The sequence below is a fragment of the Sciurus vulgaris genome (assembly GCF_902686455.1).
Source record: "Sciurus vulgaris genome assembly, chromosome: 3".
In the NCBI taxonomy this organism is placed as follows: domain Eukaryota; kingdom Metazoa; phylum Chordata; class Mammalia; order Rodentia; family Sciuridae; genus Sciurus; species Sciurus vulgaris.
The window spans coordinates 12,657,390-12,681,022 of NC_136463.1; the positions used below are offsets into that span (position 1 = coordinate 12,657,390).

Consider the following 23,633-nt stretch of genomic DNA (forward strand, 5'->3'; position numbering starts at 1 on the left):
TACTGTTCAAAGTGGAGCCTTATTTTGTTAAGACTGTATTTCCTTCTTTACTGGCCCAGTGTCCTAACTCCAGTTGATAGCTGCCACAGGATAGTATGGCCTATAATCATCAGATTTACTAAGGTTGTAGAACAAGTCTGAAATGTGTGTTTTTACATAAAATCATATGTATTTTAAACTCTGACAACTCATCCAAAAACTGGTTTCAGAAACGCTGGGTTGGCCAAACAAAAAGAAGTTTGAGGCTCGACTGGTCTGAAACCAGCCAGTTTGCCATGTCTATGTTTAGGATTATCCCTTTGTCTCTGGTCCTCTAAGAGCCACAGAGATATATTTATTGGATCTCTTCTCCTTCAACTCTGAAAATTTCTTGTGTTTTTTCTTTAAGAAACTTCTTTCCTCTTTGTTCTGTGTTCTCCCTTGGACTTCTCCAAAGATGGATCTGTTCATCTTCCCAGGTGACTGGCCTAGTCTCTTCCTGTTCTGTCTCTCTGCCTTTTTCTCAATTTCTGGGAGATTTCCTCAACTTTGTTTTTCATGAAGTTAAAAGCAACCTAGCACAGCAGCTGTGAGCAGGGACTCAAGAATTGGGAAGCTGGGGTCTGAATCGTGTTAGCAATCAGTATGCATAGTGACCCTGGGCAAGGACTTAACATTCTTGGGGCCTCGATTTCCTCAGTGGTGAATGAGCATAATAACACTACTTACTTCTCTTGCATTCTGTGTTCTATTTCAGTGAATTTTGCTCTTTATTTGTTTTCTTCCCTCTGCTTTTTGGGGGTTTAAGATGCTCATCTTTTTCTAGTTTCCTAAGATAGACACCTGTACCATTTGACACCTTTTTTATTTTTTAACAACCGCATACAATGCTTTAAGTTTCCCCCAAAACACTACTTTTTCTACACCTCATGAGTTTTGATGTCATGTTTTCATTTTCTTTCTTCTTTTTGATCTAGTTTTTGGGAGCACTGGGGACTGAAGCCGGAGCTTCACACATCCTAAGCATCCACTCTACCAGTGAGCGGCCTTGCCAGACCAGTGTTTTCATTTTCCTTCAGTTCTAGTGTCTTGCTGTTTTCTTTTGTGGCAACCTTCATACTTACTATAATAAAGTAATTTTAAAGCAACCAAAGAAGAGTTATAAAATTGGATACATCTTCTACACATATAGTTTTTTGCTACTTTTAAAAATCTTTAATAAGTTTTTAAATCTTTCTTAAGGTATCAGAGAAATGTCACATAGACTATTTGGCAAGAAGGAAAGAATACCAGAGGGATCAGAAATTGGATCAGCCTTAAGTTTTACACTATTTAACTTGTGACCTCGAGAAAATCTTTTTACTACCGAGGATTAAAAATATAAACTCATATAAGCCCCAAACCACACACACCCAGAGGTGATAAGTAGTGATACTTTCACTGATGATCACATTAAGAACATCAAACCTAACTTCTAACATAAAGGTACTAGATATCTGTTGATCAAAAGTGAAATCAATTCAACAGCAATGAACTGTTTCTGTTTTGAACTCAATCACAGAAACAATGTAATAAAAGTTGAAGGAAATGTAAGAGAAAGTTTCTGCTCTCTTTTAGAGTATGCTTTCCAGATAAAAGCAGCATGGATACATTTATAAATAATACAAGAACCAAGTGTGCAAGATAAGGAGATGGTAGATGCTGTCATTTTAAAGAAGAGACTGGAGTGGGTTGAAAGGTCATGTAACGTTTGATGAGAGCTGAACACAAGCTGGGCATGACTGGACTACACCAAACAGAGCAGGATGGCGGAAAAGCTGATAAGAAGGACTAAACCACGAGATCTTCTCTTTGTAACTACTTTGCCATTACACCATCCCTAAGCAAGTAGCTCAAGTCAGATATTTTTACCAACATTTTAGGATTAAAACAACATCAACCCCGAGGACACATATCAGATCAGACTTCCTTCTTACTGAATTCAAGTGAGCCACTAATTGCTGTCAATTAGCAGAAAAAATAAAATTCAGCAGTCACAAGGGATTAATTAGTTTTTGATATAGTACCTGCTTAATGGGGGTTAAATATAATAATGTAAAAAATTATTCCCATTTGAGATTTAAAAGGTTCAAATATAATCTTTAGAAAAAATTTTCTTAACCTGAGTGACTAAGCTAATTAATGTTTTTCCAGATGTTAAGGAAACAAGACAAATTACACAAGTAAAAATTAATAGCTACATAAGTATTATGGGAATAAACAGGAATGTATTTAAAAGAAAATAATGTTTTTTAATTGTTTTTTAAGAGGCAGAGGCCTGAGGAGAAGATGTAACCTCCTTCCGTGTGGTCAGAGCCATCGCCCAGTGCTCCCACAGACCTACAGACCACGCCTTTCTGCCTGCATCCTCTAGCCCGGTCTCAAGTTGCTATTTTTGTGCCCCAAATACTCCCAGTTTCTCTTCTGAGGACCTCTGAATTTGCTGATCCCTCCCAGGAATACCATTCCTCCTGAGAGCACCAGCTGCCCCTTCCTAGTTTTCGGACTCAGCAAAAGAGTCAGGGCTTCCATGACCACGTGCCCAGAGCTGTGTTCCCTGCCATGCTCCGTGTGCTCCGCTTGTGAGGGCACCCTCTTTTCTTCAAGTCTGACTACCTACCAAAGTGGGAGCTCTGCGAGGAAAGGAGACTTGTCCCTCCGCCCTGCTCTCCTCAGTGCTGTCGCAGTACCCAGGAAGAGCAGGTGCCCGACACCCCCTCTTGAGTAAATGAAAATGTCAGACTAATGGTCCGACAGGATCAGAATTCAAGAATCACATACATGTTTCAATTAAACATTCAGATTAGCAGACTTTAAGAACAAGCTTCAGTGGAGTGTTAAAATTCTTTTTCTGAATTTTATTAAAACAAATATTACTTTAATATTTCAAACATGAGCAATAAAAGCTCAGTAACATTTCATTCTGAAATTTTGTGATGTAAAGGTTTAAAAGATAGATCATATGTGTGTTAAAAAGTCTGTAAAAATAAAACATTTAAAAAAAATTTTTTTTAATAATTAAATGGTATCATCAAAATGAACAACCAACCTGCTGCTCGTATCTTTGTTTGACATCCTCCAGTTGCCATAAAAACTCCGTGGACTGTTTCTCACGTAGAGACTTGGATCTAATGAGATCTGCTTCTACCTTCTCCATCTATAAAATTAAAAAATCAAGTTTAACACTGTTTAAAGAAACAATTGTAATCCATACTTTAAAAAATTTATTCATTCATTAAAATGATAGATCTTAAACATCACATCAATTGTAATGATTAATCAATTTAATCAAATGGTAAAAACAATGAAACATTAATTTATTTTAATACAGTTTAATGATTAAAGGAGGAAATTAAAACTGGTATATAGCTGACTATATTCTAATATAACAACAGTATAATGGAAATATAATCATGAGTACTTAAATTTTATTCAACATGATTGTATTAAGCATACCAAGGGATACAATGCTTAATGGGTGAAACTATTTCTGAATATATAAAGACTAACAACTTGATCATAAATGGACAATTAACACAGTTTCAAAGTGAGCAAAGGATCTAAATAGACATTTCTCCAAAGAAGATATACAAATGGCAAAAAAAGGTATGAAAAGATGATCAAATCATTATCATTAGGCAAATGCAAAATTAAAACAAGAATGACAAACCACTTCACACCCACTAGAATAGCTATAATCTAAAAGACAATGACAAGCATTACTGGTAAAGAAGTGGAGAAATCGGAAACTGCAACACTACTGCTGGGAATGTAAAGTGACATGACACAGGCAAACAGGAAGATGGTCTGGCAATTCCTCACAGAGTTACCATGTGACCTAAAAATTCCAGTCCCGCTGAAGAAATGAAGACATACAACCACACACAAAAATTAACATACAAATGTTCATACAATATTATTCTTAGAGGACTTAAAGAGGAAACAAACCAAGTCTATAAGTTGATAAATATAGTATATTCAATGGATTATTATTCAGTTATAAGACATGTTACAACATGTGAACCCTGAAAGCAATTTTAGGTTAAGTATCATAGAAGACCACATATTACATTATTCCCTTTATAGTAAATTTCCAGGATGGGCAAATCCATAGAAACAGAAAAAGAAGACTACTGATTTCCTAGGGTGTGATGGGGGAGTTGAGGGTAGGAGGATGTCCATACTTTCTTTCTGGGGAGATGAAAATGTTCTAAAATTGATTGTGCTGATGGTTGCCCAACTTCATGACTACATTAAAAACCACTGAACTGTACACTTATGAGCAAATTGTTGGCATGTGAACTGTACCTCAACAAAGCCATTATTAAAAAAAAAAAAAAAACAGTAGGAGTCAAGGACTCCATCACATCTTGGGCCTCCCAAGATCCAGGGCCAGTTACCACTCCCGGTCTCTCCTCCAACACTATCCCACCACCACCTCCACCAGCTAACCTGCCTGCCTCCTTGCTCTCCTCATAGGGCCTAGAAGCTTTCCCCCAGGTATCCACCTGGTTTCTTTCTCCAGGTTTGAAGGTTTTGCTCAAATGTTACCTTTATACTGAGGCCTCCCAGACACCCCATTTTTAACTCTGTTGTGGCTCCCCTTGCCCCCCAGTTCACGTAGTCCCCATTTCCAGCTTTGGTGTTCTTTTGCCCCACAGAATATATCACCTTCAGGTTCGCTTCTTCTTTAGGGTTGTTTTCAATGTCCATCTTCCCCACTGTAATGTAGCCCAGGTTCAGTATGTATCCCAACCACTAAGCACAATGCCTGGTACACACAGGAATTCAATGAATAAGAATCAAATGAAGGAAAAAAACAAAAAAAAGACAGCATACTCGAGTTAGTTCAAGATTTGCTGAATGCACAAATTTCAACCTTTAGCACCAAATTCTTTGTGACAAAATAACATAAATGAAATAGCATAAGTAAAAGAAAGAGGTTTTTATAACCGGTAACAAATAAGCTCTCCATGTCAATGACATCAACATAGCACCATTTCTTCACAGCACTGCAGCCTGTCCTTCTACCCCTGCACATTTGGGTACGATTTGGGAAAACACTTTTTTTCTGAGGCAATTTTAAGTTAATGTGACAACCATTCTATCATAGGCTACTTTATATTCCTTATTATTCTGCTTCACTGGTCCGTGAGCTACTTGTTCTTTTCCACTTGTACACAATGCCATCTTTCAGGTTACCCTTTGGTAAGCATTAAGATTAGTGAAAACATGAATATTACAGAAAATGAACCAAGAAAAGTATTTCCTCCACAGCTTTTCATTGTCACATTTTGGAAATTCAAATACATTTATTCAAATATGATTAAGCTTCTAAGAACAAAGATATTCAATGACAAGTAACCAGTTTCACTGTATGAGAACAAAATGCATCCTACCACTCACTATTGCTACCTAACAAATACCACATTGCAATTTCTGATTCTTACTGTGAAGTTTGGAGCACCTAGATTATAACAATATGTTTCTTTGTAAATATTAAGTATCATAACTCTGAAAATCAAATATGATTATCAAATATCCAAGTATTTCTTTGTAAATATCAAGGATCATAACCCTGAAAATACTCAGCTCCTTAACCTGTCCTCAGCAATCCACAAGCCAGCATCACTGGCATTTCCCAAACAAGCCTGACTGATCTTGGTTCTACCATATTTTGCTCTTCACTCTACCTGATACACCACTCCATTCTTTCCTCAGGCAGTTAATTTTTAAGGCTATGTCTGGATTCACCAAACGTGGGCAGCGGAGGAACGATAATGTTCAACCTAGGAGCTCTGCGTTCCCCAGGCCATAAAGCAAACCCATGTTCTCACACATCTGCAGCAGAGGATCTAACCCCACCTGACCCTGGTGGTCAAGCAGTGACCCTACCCAGTGTTGAAGCCCAGTCAGAGGAGGCAGGCCCATGACTGCACATGACAGTGAAGCTTGGCCTCTGGCTCTGCCCATGCCAAGCAGCTGAGCCGAGCTAAGCAACTCCAGAAACCTTTCCCGGCCTCAGGAATACAGCCTGCAGCCCTGTACAACTACAGATTCCAAGCACTAGTACTGCCTTACCAAGAAATGCAGCCTACAACACTACCTGATCAGAAGTGACTGAAGAGCCCAACAGTCACTGTACCTGACCACAGAGTCCAACTAGTGGTCTCACTGGCCTGTAGGACACAGCCAACAGCCTACCTAACCTCAGAGCACAGGCAGAGAACCAGCCTAACTAGAGAAACCAACAGCAAGGTCTGCCTGGTAGCAGTCACTACCAGATAGCCCACCCAGAATCCCGGGATAGACTTAAGAGTGAAGGTCTATATCTTCCCAAGAACACACACACAGAGGCTAGAAAGTGTGGCTGCTTCTTCAAATGCGTGAACACCAAGGCAAGGACATAAGGGACACAAAGAATCAGGGATATATGATACCATCAAAAGAAACTAACAAAATTCCTATTTTGGAATCCAAAGAAATAGTAATCTCTTAAATGACTAGCAAAGAATTCACAATAATCCTCTTAAGCAAGTTCATGGAACTACCAGAAAATATGGCTGGATAAAAATTAAATGTATTTGAAAACAACACACAAAATGGTAAGTTTGAAAGAAACAATTTTTAAAAACAGAAATCCTATAATAAAGAATATAATAACTGAAATAAAAAATTCAACAGAAAGCCTGACCATCAGACTCAATTAAGTAGAAGAAGCCATCAGTGAGTTCAAAGACAGGACATTTGAAAACATCTGGTCAGAGAAGAAAAACGAAAAAGAATGGAGAAACCCTCTGAGAATTACGTTACACCACTGAGAAACCTAACTTTTGCACAACAGGAATTCAAGAATAAGAGAAAGAAAAAGGTTGCAAATGATATTTCAGAAAACAATGGCTGAAGACTTCAGACATCTAGGGAAAGATGCCAATATCCAGATACGGGTAACTCTGATATCTCTAAACAAATTCAACCCAATGAGAAATTCACATCAATTTGAGATACATCAAATCAAACTATCAAAAATCAAAGACAATTCTGAAAACTGGAAGAGATAAGATTAATATCACAAGGAGGTCTCATTGTGGCTATCAGCTAAATTCTTAGCAGAAACATTGCAGGCCAGGACAGAGTGAGATGTAATATTTGAAGTGAGAAAGAATAAAAACTATTAACCAAGAATACTTTACCTGGAAAACTGTCCTTCAGAAATTAGAGATAAATAAAATATTTCCAGAAGAACAAAAAGTTAGAGAAATTCAGCACCACTAGGTCTGTCTTATAGGAATTTCTAAAAGGAGTTTTTTAAGCTTAAAGAAAAGGCTGCTAATCAATAACACAAAGCATAGCAAAGTACAAAGCTCATTGGTATAAAAGATACATGTTAGATTCAAAATTGTCCAGTACTATGATGGTGGCATGTAAAGCAATTGTATCTCCTGTATGAAGGTTAAAAGACAAAGCTATTAAAAATGACCTTAACTACATAATTGTTAAGGGGTACAAAATAGAAAAAAGAAGTAAATTGTGACATCGAAAAAAGAAATGGAGTAGAAGGGGAGAATAAAAGTGAAGTGCTTTTATGTGTGATCAGAACTAATATCAGCTTAAACAGCTGATTATGTTTTATTTGTTACTCCTTATGGCAACCACAAAGCAGAAGCCCATAGTCATTGAGTAAAACCCAAAAAGAAAGAATTCAGTGTTTATCACTGCAGAAAATCATCAAACCACAAAGGGAGAGAGAAAGAGAGGGAGAAAGAATCTACAGAATAGCCAGAAAAAAAATATTACACAATGATAGCAACAAGTTCTTGCCTATCAATAGTTACCTAGAATATAAAATAGACTAAGAAAGCAGGCGAACCGACAGCACAATAATGGGAAAGGCATCCCTTTGCCTGGAGTGAGAGTTGAGAGAGAGAGAGAGAAAGGAAGAGAGACAGACACAAGGAGAGAGAATGAGACCCGAACATGTGGTAGCTGCATGGTCGACTTTTCCAGTTTGAAGAGATGTTAGATGTACTCTAGCTACTAATGACCACATGCTGATTGATTCACCTTAGATGAAATAGCAGGAAAATCTTAAACTTTACCACAAGAAGATAAAAGAGGTCCCTCCTGTACCAAAAAAGATCTGCAGATCTTTTTCAGTATTCTTGGAGGTGTGGGGTGAGAACTTGATCAGTTTGTGTCTACCACCTTGTTCTCTAAAGGATTGTTCAGCGAAGTAAAATTCAAACCTTGCCTGGTAATAAATAAGAGCATTGTCAAGTAGACTTCTGATATACTAAATAAGGAGCACAGATCTCAAAAAAATGATCAAAACATTCTACATACTTTGTAAAGTTTAACCATTGATGAAAGATAGGAACTGAAACTTAACATGAAGGGATCAGCTTCATTCAAACAAGGTTACTGAGAACCAGGAATCGTATATTAAGTTCAATCTAGTTTTATCAGTTGCAGATCGTTTTTCCTTCAAAATAGTTTTATTGTGGTCTTTGCCCACCTCTGTCATCCTGACTTTACAAGGAACTTTGATCAGGTAGCCACTGCTCATGGTGGATGAAGTTTTCCCTTGGAATAAAAAGTCTATGTTTTCAATATAATTTGCTATTAAAGAGGAAGAACATGATTTCTGTGAAAATACAGTTCTATAAAAATATTATACCCATATATATTATGTAAATTAAGCAAGACTACCCTAAGAATCCTAGTTGCTGCTGTTGCTGCTGCTACTCTTACCATTACTAGTGTAGAAAAGGTCTCTATGACCTTGTGTGTACTGGGAAAGTTAGGAGATAAAGACACATCACATCACTTTTAAAGTCGTTTTGCTTATCTTTATTTTCTAATCTTTCTCAAGTAAAAGATTGTTCTTAACTATTCTTTTTTTTCAGGTTTTTTTTAATTGTAAACAAATGGGATACACCTTGTTTTTCTGTTTGTACATGGAGTAAAGGCATACCATTTGTGTAATCATAAATTTACATAGGGTAATGTTGTTTGATTCATTCTGTTATTTTTCCCTTCCCCCCCACCCCTCTTTTCCCTCTATACAGTCCTTCCTTCCTCCATTTTTGCCCCCCTCCCTAACCCTAACCCTAACTGTTCTTAACTATTCTTAAGAGTAAAAATAACATCTTACTGGACTTATTTAAATCTTCAGATAATTTTCATTTATACAATTTATTATAACATCTATACAGTCTTCACCATCGACTTGATATTTTAACCTACTCTTATCAGTTTTATAAATAAAATTTGAGGGATTGTTCTATATACTAAAGTGAAAATTTATGTGAAATTTTTATTTAAACATAAAACCAGTATTTGGAACATTTGTTACCTTTTTGGCCTTCTTAAAGGTAATCTGGAAACACTAATATTAGATTGGTTATTTTGTTTCCTATCTCTTTTCAGATGATTCTTAGCAGTAAATTTAATTTCTCTTCCATTATGAAAATAACAAAAACGTTATTCAGAATCTCCTCAGTATTTTAAAAGCTACCCAGGTTGACATTCAGAAGTATAAGAAGGCTTCAGAACATGGGATATCTAATTATTGTTGAGGCTGAAATTATTTGTAATAATCTTAGATATGATTGCTACTGTCTTAACTTCTCCTGATTACTGTTGGTATAAAAATGGATGAAATGTCTGAAATTATTTCCTTGGAGAAGTGTAATTATCTGAGAAATGATTTTTCTTCAGATTTAAATATTGTTTACTATTAACATTAGTTACAAAGATTGTCTTGGTTAAATATTTCTATTGTTCTTGATCGGCTATAATCTGTTATTTATGTTTGCAAAAGAAGAAGAGTATTTTCGTTGTAAACTTATTTACAAGTAGGCTGTAATCTTCTTTCCCTTTTTATGCTAAGTCAAAAAATAGTAAAATTGGATGTTAAGCATGTTCATTTTAGAAATTTTACTGCTGTAATACAAAGTTAAATAAAATATTAAGTTTGTTTTTACTCTCAAAGAAAATAGACTAAATTCTCACTCAAAAGTCAGAGGCTGAGTATGGTTGTGCAAACCTACAGCCCCAAGTACTGCAAAAAATCAGAGTGGCTGAATCAATTTTTTAAAAAGCTATATGAATCTTATAAGAGGCTCACTTTACATTTAAGAATATGGACTGAAAGTGAAGGGATAAAAAAGATATTCCATGCAAATGGAAACCAAAAGAGTAAAGGTACCCATAATTACATCAGACAAAATAGGATTTAAGTAAAAAGAGCCAAAGAAAATCACTATATAGTGTTAAAGAGGTCAATTCATCAAAGAATACAACAATTGTAACTACATATGCACTTAATGTAAGAGCACTTAAATATGTAAAATAAATACTAATAGATCTGAAGTGAGAAGTAGACTGTAATACAATAATGGTACAGGACGTCAAGAGATCACTTGAAGCAATGGACAGATCATCTAGAAAGAAAATCAATAAGAAAACATTGGACTTGAATTTCACTTTAGACCAAATGGACCTACTAGAACACTGCATTCAATAGCAACATAATACAAGTTATTCTCAAGTGCGTATGGAACATTCTCCAAAATAGATCATATGTTAGACTATAAAACAAATTCTAACAAATCTAATGGAACTGAAGTCATTTAGATTTTCTTTTTTATTAGTGCATTTAATTATACATAATTGTTGGGTTCATTTTGACATACGTATAAATGAACAGAACATAATTTGTTCCTTTTCGATCCCTATTACTACCTCCTTCCTCCTTCCCCCAATTCCCTTCCCTTATTTGATTGGTCTTCTTTCTATTAATTCATTTTTCAATTGGCACATTAGTTATACATAAAACAGAATTTGCTGTAATGTATTTGTACATGCACAGAACAGTTCAATTTCACTCCACAGTTCTTTCCCTTCCTCATCCCTCCTTCCTCTCTCTCAATCTACTTCATCTACTCCACTGTTCTCCCTTCTATTTTCACGAGAGTCCCCTTTTTAAAATGATTTCTTATTTCTTGTTAGCTTTCATATATGAGAGAAAAACACTCAACTTCTGACTTTCTGAGTCTGGTTTATTTCACTCAGAATGTTCTCCAGTTCCTTCCCTTTACCAGAAAATGACATAATTTCTTTCTTCTTTATGGCTGAGTAAAAACTCCATTGTGTACAAATACTATATTTTCTTTATCCAAGGGATAACTAAGCTGGTTCCATAACTTAGCTATTGTGAATTACACTGCTATAAACATTGGTATGCATGTTTCACTGCAGTATTCTGGAAATTGTACAAATTTTCTTATTCAATCACAATAGTATGAAACTACAAATATATAATAAGAAAAATCTTGGAAAATTCTCAAATATGTGGAAATTAAGCAACACACTCCTGAATAACCAATGAATGAAAGAAGTCAAAAGTGATATAAAATATCTATTGACAAATAAAATGGAAACGATGATACTAAAACTTATGGTATGGAGGAAAGGTAACTCTAAAGGGAAATTTACAGCAATAAATGCATGCTATAATAAAAAGGAAAGGTTTTAAATAAACAACCTAATGGTATGCCTCAAGGAATTAGAAAAAGAAAAAACTAAGCCCAAAGTTGCAGAAGGAAGAAACTAACAAATATCAAAGCAGAAAAAAACTAGAGATGAGAAAAAACAATAGCAAAACTACATAAGCAAAACTGTCAGTTTTTTTGAGAAGACTGACAAATTCCAAACTAAGGGGAACAGAAACAATAATTAAAAAGGTAACATTACAATTTATACCAAAGAAATATAAAGAATCATAGCAACTATTGTAAACAATTATATGCCAAAAAATTAGATAACCTATAAGAAAGTGATAAATTTCTAGATACATACAACCTACCGATAATGAATCATGAAGAAATAGAAAATCTGAATAGACCAATAATAACATGTATAAAACACATGTATACTGAAAATTGAAACACTAGTGAAAGAAAATGAGGGAAATGATTAGATAGAAAGATGTCTCGTTTTTTTAGATTGGAAGGATTAATATTGTTAAAATGTCCATATATTTTTGTCAGCTTTTGCACTGCTGTGACTAACAAGGACAACTGAAGAGGGGAAAGTTTATTAGGAGCTCACGGTATCAGAGGCTCTGTCCATAGACTGCTGACGCCACTGCTCTGAGCCCAAGGTGAGGCAGCACATCATGGGGGAAGGGCCCAGGGAAGGAAAGTTGCTCATGGTGGGGTCAGGAATCAGAGAGGGGGTGGGAAGGGAAAGAGAGAGAAAGAAAGGGAGGAAGGGGGCCACAAAGAAGATGCACCCTTCTGGGCACACCCCCAGTAATCTATCTCCCCAAGTAGTACCCCACCTGCTCACAGTTACCACCCAGGCAGTTCATTCCCACTAGGATGAACTGATAATCTAATCTTTTCACCTCTGAATATTCTTGCATTACCAGAAGCTTTTGGGGGACACCTCATATCTAAACAATGGCACCATACTAACAAAACAATCCAGATTCAATGAAATCCCTATCAAAATTCCAATGTCATTTTTCCAGAAACAGATTAATCAATCCTAAAATTTTTATGATACCATAAAAGACCCAAATAGCCAATGTGATCTTGAACAAAAAGAATAAAGCTAAAGTCGTCATACTACCTGACATCCAAATATACACTAACCAAGACAGCATGATATTGGCAGCAAAGCAGATACGCTGATCAATGGAATAAGATAGAGAATACTGAAATAAACCCCCACACTTATAGTCAATTGATTTTCCATAAAGGTGCCAACATCACACAATGAGGAAAGGACAATTTCCTCAATAAATGTTGTTAGTAAAACTGGCTGTCCTGCAAAAGAGTAAAACTGGGTCCTTATCTCAGACCATGCATGAAAATTCATTCAAAATGGATGAAAGAATTAAATATAAGAACATAAACAGTAAACCTAAAGGAGAAGACATACCAAGAAAGTTTGTCAACATGGGTCTTGGCAAATTGGACATGACAATAAAAGCACAGGCAACAAAAGCAATAAGAAAAATGGGATTATGTCTAACAAAGTTTCTGCACATAAAGAGAAACAATCAACAGAGTAAAGAGTTGACCTACAGAATGGGAGAAAATATTTGCAAATCATATATCTGATAAAGGGGTCAATATCCAATATATGTAAAAGAAACTCCAAACAACTCAATTACAAGAAAACAAATGACCCGATCATCAAACAATGGACAAATGACTTTACAGACATTTCTCAAAAGAAAACATTAAAATACCCAACAGGTTCATTAAAAACATTCAATGTAACCAATCATTATGAAAATGCAAATTGAATGACAAAGAACTACCATCTCACACCTGCTGGGATGATGACAGATCCCAAAAGAGGAAAGGCAAGTGCTGGTGAGAACGTGGAGGAAAAGAGACCTTCGCGCAGTGTGAGCAGGAAAGTGAATCAACACAGACATCACAGAAAACAGGATGGAGGACTTTTCTTAAAGAACTAAAACAGAACTAACAGCTCCAACAATCCCACTACTGGGTATATATACAAAGGCACTGAAACCAATATGGTGAAGAGAGGTCTGCACTCCCAGGCTAGTGAACATCATTCACAATAGCCAAGATATGGACTCTCCCCAATATCTCTCAGTGGATAAATGGGCAAATAAAAGTGGTTTATATACACAATGGAATACTGTTCTGCCTTTAAAAGAAGGAAATTCTGTCATTTGCAACAACATGGATGAACCTGGAGGACCCCAAGAGGATCTCTCACACGTGAGACACTGCAGGAAGCTTCAGAGGAGACATGACTGGGTTTTAAGAGTCTTAACCCAATCAGTGATTTACTCCCCTGATAGGGATTAACTGAGTGGTAACTGAAGTGGTGGAGTGTGGCTAGAGGAGGTGGGAATTGGGGCGTGGCTTTGGTTATATATTTGTATCTGGCCAGTGGACTCCCTCTCTGCTTCCTGACCACCATGTGAGCTACTTCCCTCCACCACTACCATGATGTTCAGCCACACCTGGAGCCTCAAGGAATGGAGCCATCCTTCTATGGACTAAGAACTCTGAAACCGTGAGCTCTCAAATAAACTTTTCAAATAAATTTGAAAATAAAATTGATCTGGTCAGATCTTTTGGTCACAGAAGCAAAAAAGCTGACTAAAACAAGGACACTACATTAAATCAACCAGGCACAGAAAGACAAAAACTGCATGACCTCATTTTAGAGGTGCATTCTAAAAAAGTAAACCCACAGAAATAAAGAGTACAATGGTGATCAGCAGAGACTACAGAAGAGCAGGGGGAAGGAACAGAGGGGCACTGTCCAAAGGGTATAAAATATCAGTTTGGGTAAGAGGAATAAGTTCTAGAGATTGATCGCATTGTATGGAAACAATAGCTAATAATGTATATTTCAAAATTGGTAAGAGAGTGAATTTTAAATGTCTCACCACAAAAAAAGGTGAGGTGATGAATATATTGATTAGCCTATTTTCATCATCCACGTGGTATACATATCAAAATATCACATTGTACAGCGTATATATATATATATATATATATGATGTGACTATAAAAATAAAGATTAAGATTATCTTGAGTCTAAAAAATCTTAAGGATAGCATAAGGATGAATGGAAGAACAAACAAAAGGGAAGAAAAAGACAAAAGAAATTAAGAAGAATAGACTTAGTCTACTTAATATTTTTAAGACACAACTTCATATAAAATAGATTTTTGGTTCTTCACCACAGATAACATATAAAAAATAATAAATTTTACAAGATTTACTATTTGAAATAAAAATTAAGAGCTTTATATACTCAAAGAATTATCTTTTGTAACCAAAATTAAAAAATTATTTAAAACATAAAAAGGCCTTTAGAAACCTGAATATTAAGAAAAATTAAAATAACAATTGCTATTATACAAAAATGAAATACATGTCACTTTACATAACACTGACCGAAAATGCCAAACCCCACTCCATTGTCCTTCGAGGAGTTAGTAAATATTGGAAAAATAAAACTCATAAAGTTTGTTTAGAAACACAGCTCTTAGTTGCTATAGACACAAAAGATTCTGCTTCTTATATATCATTCTAAATTCCATTCAACTTCAAGTTTAAAAAAAAAAAGGCAAGCAAACTCGTTTATGGTATAACTGTGGCTTCAAAAGAATTAGAATCTAAGAATGAAACTTGGTGGCCAAATTAGGAGCAGAAAAGGAACTGGATGCATTTCTGTGAACACTCAGGGTTTAAAGAAGCAATCTGAGACAGCCAAGAAAGGGCTTCAGCTCCTCGTGCTATGGTATCTCATCTATTACTTTTTGAGACATGCAAAACAAAACTCAAAGATCCATAGCATTAACAGCATGCTGCAGATCCTGTGTTTTTCAAAAGGAAGCTGCTGAATCAGAAGCTCAAAGATTTCAGGGTTGAGGTTGCTGCAATTCAACCTTCCTCTAATTGTTGCAAAATGCCTGCTGCAGTTGTGAACATCTGGGAAGAAAAGGGCAAAGGGTAAAGGGCAAAGGACATGTGTTAGAGGACTTGAGTTTTTTATTTTTCTTTTCTGCAAGTTCCTGCCAAAAGCAAATTAATTATCCTGTTTGCATCTCATTCCCTAGAATTACATTAAATGTCTAGCTCTAACTGCAAGGTAAGAGCCTATAGTTAAAGCCTATGTCTCTTGTTGCCCTAAATAAAATCAGGGTTCTGGGAGAAAGAAGGAATGTATAATGGATGACCATCTGGCAATCTCGATCAAATATAGTCACCAGTAAAGTTCCTTGTGTTGTCATAGTCTAAGAAATTTGACATTAACAATATCATACAATTACGTACTGTATACAAATATACAATTCAGAACACTTTGTTAAACTTAATACTTATTTAGATTAATTGTAAGAAGTAATCCTCCAAATATTTTCATATGTGCGCGCGCACGCACACACACACACACACACAGATAAGATATATAGATATATAAATACAAAAGTAGAAATAGACAAGGCAGGCTAGCAAGATAGTGACAAATGGCAGAGAGCCAGAAAACAATTATTTCTGTGCGTGGCTAAAGATCTGGCTAAAAACTAATGTTCTCAACACAGAAAATAAACTAACACATTAATTGATTATATCTGTAGCTCATCTGTGGGTGATATCATTTCTTTGCTTGTTTGCATGTTGGCACTTGGGACTGAATCCAGGGTTGGGGTATGTGAAGTTCATGCTCTACCACTGAGCCACCCTCAGGCCCCAAAGATCTTTAACTGATTTAAGAAACACAACCTGTTTTGTATACAGGTTAGCCTGGGAAAACACTGGCATGGAATGGAAGAGATGTGAAAAGTAGAAACATTCCTATAAATGTAAATACATTATACTTCACTAGCACCATAGGAGGGTCCACCTAAATGAAGCAAAATAATGGACTTAATATACCCATTAATTATTCCTCCCAAGTCATTTGTGTATCTGAACTTATATTTAGTGATGTTACTAAATTTATAGCCAATAACATTTTAACAAGTAAACATTTAATAAATTCATAGCCACACAAAAGTGTCATAATTGCAGACAAAGGCATAATTCACTGGTCTTCTACAAGTTCCTATCTGTGTTCTCTTAATAACTGATCTACTCCACACGTTACAACATCTACTATAATCACCCATCTTTATATACTGGTCTAACATACGAGCCACAAACATGTCTGCAAATTATCTCCATATCCTCAGAGTCTACAACAGCAATATGAAACAAGTAGTCTTAAATTTTTTATAAATAAATGAAATTAAAAATCAAGTCTGCTGAATCTTTGACCAGTCAATAGCTTAGTAACTGTCAAGGTAGTAAAAATAAGAATGTTAATACTTTTGCAAATCACAAAATGAAGAAAGAAGGACATTTTCTAGTTTGAGATTCTTAGTAGATTTTTCTTTCTTTGCTTATTTTGCTTTTGAAAAAGATTATTCATAGATGAATATCAATAAGGAAAAATTTCATTTATTCAATGAAGTACTTCAAGATTAAAGATTTCTTTTAATTATTTGTTTTGTGTTTATTTTTCAAAGTCAAATACTTAGAGATTTTCTTTGGATGGTGTTGTTTAAATTGATTAATTATCACAATGACCTCTGCCATGCTCTGAATGTCCCTTCCAAAACTCATGTTGAAATTTAATTGCTATTATAACAGTATTAAGAGGTGGACCAGTTTAAAAGGTGATTAGATCACAAGGGTTCTACACTCACGAGTGGATTAATGTCATTATTGCCAAAATGAATTAGCTATTGAAGGAGAGGCTTTCTGATAAAAGGATGAGGTTGGCCAGATTCTTCTGTCTCACATATTCTCGTGGGCCCACCCACCACGTTATGACAGCACAAAGACCTTCACTAAATGCCAAATGCTGTGCTCATAGACATCACTGCTTCTGAAAATGTTAGCCAAATAAATATTTTGTCTTTATAAATTACCTAGTCTGTGGTTTTCTGTTACAGAAGCAAAATGTTACAGCAGCCTCTATTTAAACATTGAAATAGATTCTAAAATTTTACCTATCTTGCCTAAAGACAATATTTAAAAGACATTTCTCCAATATTATAAAAAGTGAGAGAAAATGTTTCCATTTATATTGGGTGTCATTATCTCAAAACTAGTCTAAAAATTTTTTTTAAAAATAACATGAGCCAGCTTGGGCCCCAAAGGACAACAGGACAAAGGTATGTCATTAAAAAAGCCTGTATAATCATTGTTTTACTTTAAGTCTCTTATTCAACTATACATAATAAGACAGCATTATTCCTACTTTGTAAATTGAGAATTTTTTTCATTAATTCAACAGTAATAATACGATGATGAACTAAACTTAAAATCTTTAAGAATGCAAAAACTTGCCAACCAGTTTCAACTGTGCCCAGAGGCAGAATCAACCTCACTAGTCAACAGTACTAGAATTTTGTCTTCAAGGCAAATCACTGGGTTTTCCAGGTATCATGTTATCTAAAGACTAAAGAAAAAAGGAATGGAATTTAAAGTCAGATATTGACCATTTAATTAGGATATGTTTTTAAGAGGAGAAAAATAAACTAGTAAAGTTGGGAGGCTTCTAGTGGAAGTCCCAGGAGGAACTTGTTAACTGACATTCGTGCAATGGGTTTATAAGATCAAAATTTTCACTTTAGAATTGCTGCCAATACTTCAAAAATATAGCTGTCTTTTTCAGTCTTTTGTTTCAGAGAGAATAGGTAAATACAGAGCAGAGTTTCTTTTTAAAACATGATTACACACACACATAGAAATAGCTCTAATGTAATACATCTTCACAATTAAAATACAGATATTTTACATGACTAATTGCTAACAGCTAACACCTACACTGGATCCCACTGAAGTAAAAATTAGGTTAATCTTTAAGCAAAGTTAAATGAGATTTTTAAGAAAGGGAACTTCAAAGTGAAAGAAACAGCATGAAACAATTTTTTAAAAAGTTTAAGTTTGTTCCATTTTCTCTCATGGGCCTCATTTTTTGAAACAGAAATTCTTTTTCTAAAACAAACTCAAAGCTTTTATTTTTAATGCAAATCCCATTGTCTTCTATCTCCAGCAGTCTCCAAGTAGAAAAAGATGTCTTATAGCTCTGCTGGCTTTTACACAGATATTTCTGCAAGAAGACAAAAGTAGTTCAAAACAAAAGCAGAAAAGGAAAAATGCTAAAAATACAGACTAGAGAATAATCTAAAAACATGGTTTTCTACATAATGAATCTTTTGATTGATCTTTTAGAATTTGAGCATATCAGATACATACTTCTTAATCAACTAATAATCTCAAACAGAGAACTTGTAATTCACCATGTTTTAATATACATATTTTAATATTTTGTTTAACATTTGTTCAAATTTTCCCTATAAGAATTACTTGGCTGATTCATGAAGAAACTGTAGGAGTCTATTATAAAAGGGATCCCTTATTACTACACTCACACCGAGGGTGCTTTCTCTACTTCAGAAACCTGAGTGCACTTGGCAAAAATGTATGTAATTGAAACCACTGAAGTACATTCCTTCAACAGAAGACAACCAAAATAATGTCCTGCTCATCAGCTGTCGTCACTATTAGTTTTCAAGGGGACTGGATTAGCTGCACTCAGACCAGGCCTGGTGAAGGCTGCTCACAAAGACAGGCCATAGATACAAGGAATGTGGGGCAATAGGGGATTCCAGATGCATGCACCACATAGGATCCTTTATCAGATCATTTAGCCAGTCCACAGAAGCATGATACCAAAAAGCTGAAGCACATGAACTCTTCAGGTAAAGACGAGGAAGTCATCGGGTGTGGCAGGTTTGATGAAGTGAGACAGCATACAGACCATGAGCCGGGCACAGCTCAGCACAGTCAGAAATGACTTGAGGAGTGGACCAAATGAAAGGCTAGTCCTGGAAGCAACTCCACAAATACTACCTGGCATCCCTGGCTGTACTTCTGAGGTAGCCATCTCATTCTCTGATTGGGTATGACTCTTAATGTAAGCATTCCTGATACTACATTATCTCCAGGGCCTTGCAGTTCTGCCACACAGATTGGAAATTTTTTTCTTAACTTAAAAATAATGACTTTCTACATCTTTCCAATTTTTGATGCATATTTTCTAATTCTTCATCATGAGTAAATGATATCACAATAAACATCCTTATGAATGCATCTTTCACACTTTTGTGTTTCTAGAAAATTATGCCCTACAAGTGGAATCAGCAGGTATATGATAAGAATAATGTTAAAACAATCCATCAGAAGGCGAATACAACTTTATATCACCAATAGAAATGTGTGTCACTGCCTATTTTCTCGGGCCTTCATGAATCTCTACCACAGGTCTTCATGAATTTCTAGCTCACTGCTGCTTTATTTTTTTAAAAAAAATTTACCAGTATAAATGAACATTTTCCACTGTATACAAATTCCAGTGTCCTTTTGTTGGAAGCAACATTGTCAACTGCATTGGGATTCTTCTCAACGTAGAGGCCAATTTTGGGAGACTTGCCATCTTGATAATATGGTATCTGCCAATCCATGAATAAAGACTAGCTCTCCATATATTTAGATCTTTTTAAATTTCCATAGCAAATTTTTTTAATTTTTCAACATACATTTTCTGAATAGTTCATCAATTTATTTGTAAATATTTTATTCTTTTTGATGTTATTTTGAATTATCTTATTAATTTCATTTTAGATTTTCCATTGCTAATATATAGAAGTGTGACTAATTTATTGACTTCTGTATATATATCTTATATTTTGAAAAACTTGTTTAATTCACTGGCTAGCTCTAGTATTTCTCTTTTAAAGATAGTGTCAGATTTTCACCTACGGGAGCGTAATATCTGCAACCTTGTCCTCCTGCCATGCTCCATTTTTTTATTTTTAAAATGTCTTTGCCTTGGTGCACTGGCTAGAAGCTGCAACACAATACTGAAAAGAATTGGCAAAATAAACATCTTTGACTTCTTCTTAGGAGAAAAAGTATTAAATTTTCCAACACTGTTTATTAATTTTCATAGATATCCTTTATTATACTGAGTTTGCTCCTAGTCCTAATAGTCTAAGTATTTTTAAAACTTATGTGTTTTGAACTTTCCCAAATGCTTTTTCTGCCTCTACCAAGATGATCCAGTGATTCTGTACTTTATTCTATTAAAATCCTATGCAACATTAATTGATTTTCAAATTTTAAAACAACCTTAGGTTCCTGGAATAAATCCCACTTGGTTGTGATGTATAATCACTTTTATATGTTGCTGGATTCAGTTTATGAAAATATCATTAAGAATTTTTGAGTCCAAGTTCATGACAGATATTAATTTAGCTTTCTTTTATTTTTTTTTATTGTAAACAAATGGGATACATGTTGTTTCTCTGTTTGTACATGGCGTAAAGGCATACCATTTGTGTAATCATAAATTTACATAGAGCAATGTTGTTTGATTCATTCTGTTATTTTTTCCCTTCCCCCCACCCCTCCCACCCCTCTTTACCCTCTATACAGTAGTTCCTTCCTCCATACTTGCCCCCCTCCCTAACCCTAACTCTAACCCTAACACTAACCCTTCCCTCCCCCCCATTATGTGTCATCCTCCACTTATTAGCGATATCATTCGTCCTTTGGCTTTTTGAGATTGGCTTATCTCACTTAGCATGATATTCTCCAATTTCATCCATTTGCCTGCAAATGCCATAATTTTATCATTCTTTATGGCTGAGTAATATTCCATTGTATATATATACCACATTTTCTTTATCCACTCATCAATTGAAGGGCATCTAGGTTGGTTCCACAGTCTGGCTATTGTGAATTGAGCAGCTATGAACATTGATGTGGCTGTGTCTCTGTAGTATGCTGATTTTAAGTCCTTTGGGTATAGGCCAAGGAGTGGGATAGCTGGGTCAAATGGAGGGTCCATTCCAAGTTTTCTAAGGAATCTCCACACTGCTTTCCAGAGTGGCTGCACTAATTTGCAGCCCCACCAGCAATGTATGAGTGTACCTTTCTCCCCACATCCTCGCCAACACCTGCTGTTGCTCGTATTCTTGATAATCGCCATTCTAATTGGGGTGAGATGGAATCTTAGGGTGGTTTTGATTTGCATTTCTCTTATTACTAGAGATGTTGAACATTTTTCCATATGTTTGTTGATTACCTGTAGATCTTCTTCTGTGAAGTGTCTATTCATTTCCTTAGCCCATTTGTCGACTGGATTATTTGAATTCTTGGAGTAGAGTTTTTTGAGTTCTTTATAGATTCTGCAGATTAGTGCTCTATCTGAAGTATGATTGGCAAAGATATTCTCCCACTCTGTAGGCTCTTTCTTCGCATTGCTGATAGTTTCCTTTGCTGAGAGAAAGCTTTTTAGTTTGAATCTATCCCAGTTATTGATTCTTGCTTTTATTTCTTGTGCTATGGGAGTCCTGTTAAGGAAATCTGGTCCCAAGCCCACATGTTGAAGATCTGGACCTACTTTTTCTTCTATAAACTGCAGGGTCTCTGGTCTGATTCCGAGGTCCTTAATCCATTTTGAGTTTAGTTTCGTGCATGGTGAGAGATATGGGTTTAGTTTCATTCTGTTGCATATGGATTTCCAATTCTCCCAGCACCATTTGTTGAAGAGGCTATCTTTTCTCCATTGCATATTTTTGGCACCTTTGTCTAGTATGAGAAAATTGTATTTATTTGGGTTTGTGTCCGTGTCCTCTATTCTGTACCATTGATCTACCTTTCTATTTTGGGACCAATACCATGCCGTTTTTGTTACTATTGCTTTGTAGTAGAGTTGAAGATCTGGTATTGCAATACCCCCTGCTTCACTCTTCCTGCTAAGGATTGCTTTAGCTATTCTGGGTTTCTTATTCTTCCAGATGAATTTCATAATTGCTTGCTCTATTTCTGTAAGGTACGTCATTGGGATTTTAATTGGAATTGCATTGAATCTGTATAGCACTTTAGGTAGTATGGCCATTTTGACAATATTAATTCTTCCTATCCAAGAACATGGAAGATCTTTCCATCTTCTAAGGTGTTCTTTAATTTCTTTCTTTAGTGTTGTATAGTTCTCATTGTAGAGGTCTTTCACCTCTTTTGTGAGATTGATTCCCAAGTATTTTATTTTTTTTGAGGCTATTGGGAATGGGGTAGTTTTCCTAATTTCTCTTTCTGAAGATTCATCACTTATGTATAAAAATGCGTTGGATTTATGGGCATTGATCTTGTAACCTGCTACTTTACTGAAATCACTTATGAGTTCTAAGAGTTTTCTGGTGGAATTTCCAGGTTCCTCTAAATATATAATCATGTCATCAGCGAACAGGGATAGTTTGAGTTCTTCTTTTCCAATTCGGATCCCTTTAATTTCTCTGGTTTGTCTAATTGCTCTGGCTAGAGTCTCAAGGACGATGTTGAATAGAAGTGGTGAAAGAGGGCATCCCTGCCTTGTTCCAGTTTTTAGGGGGAATGCTTTCAGTTTTTCACCATTTAGAATGATATTAGCCATGGGCTTAGCATAAATGGCCTTTACAATGTTAAGGAATGTTCCCACTATCCCTATTTTTTCTAGTGTTTTGAGCATGAAGGGGTGCTGTAATTTATCAAATGCTTTTTCTGCATCTATTGAAATAATCATGTGTTTCTTGACTTTAAGTCTATTGATATGGTGAATTATGTTTATTGATTTCCTGATGTTGAACCAACCTTGCATTCCTGGGATGTTGGAGTTGACATTAGGGTAATACTAGCCTCAAAAAAAGAACTAAAGTGTTCCTTTCTCCTCAACTTTGTTTTCCTAGAATTAAAATTATTTTTCTTTTAAATATTTGATGTAATAGACCTGTGAAGCCATATGTTCCTGATCTTGACTTTTAATTGAGAAGATTTTTCATTGATGACTTAATTTCTACACTTATTATACTTGAGTTCAGATTTTCTGTCTTTACTTGAGACAGTTTTGGTAATCTGCACCTTTCTGGGAATCTGTCCATTTCATCTAGGTTGTATATAATTTGTTGGCATAAAGTTTCTGGTAATATCACTTTTTAATACTTCCATTTTCTATAA

General features: G+C 35.4%; 1 protein-coding gene across 8 annotated transcripts in view; it reads right to left on the reverse strand.

Moving 5' to 3' along the window:
- Window positions 1–23,633, reverse strand: part of CEP112 (centrosomal protein 112) — a gene marked incomplete at its 3' end in the record, with an annotated part of 475,585 nt that overhangs the window by 251,889 nt on the left and 200,063 nt on the right. For all 8 annotated transcript variants that reach the window (XM_079131573.1, XM_079131569.1, XM_079131572.1 and 5 more), the window contains one exon: window positions 3,068–3,175. In XM_079131573.1, the coding sequence (XP_078987699.1) occupies window positions 3,068–3,175 (108 nt within the window). The remainder of the gene's footprint in view (window positions 1–3,067; window positions 3,176–23,633) is intronic.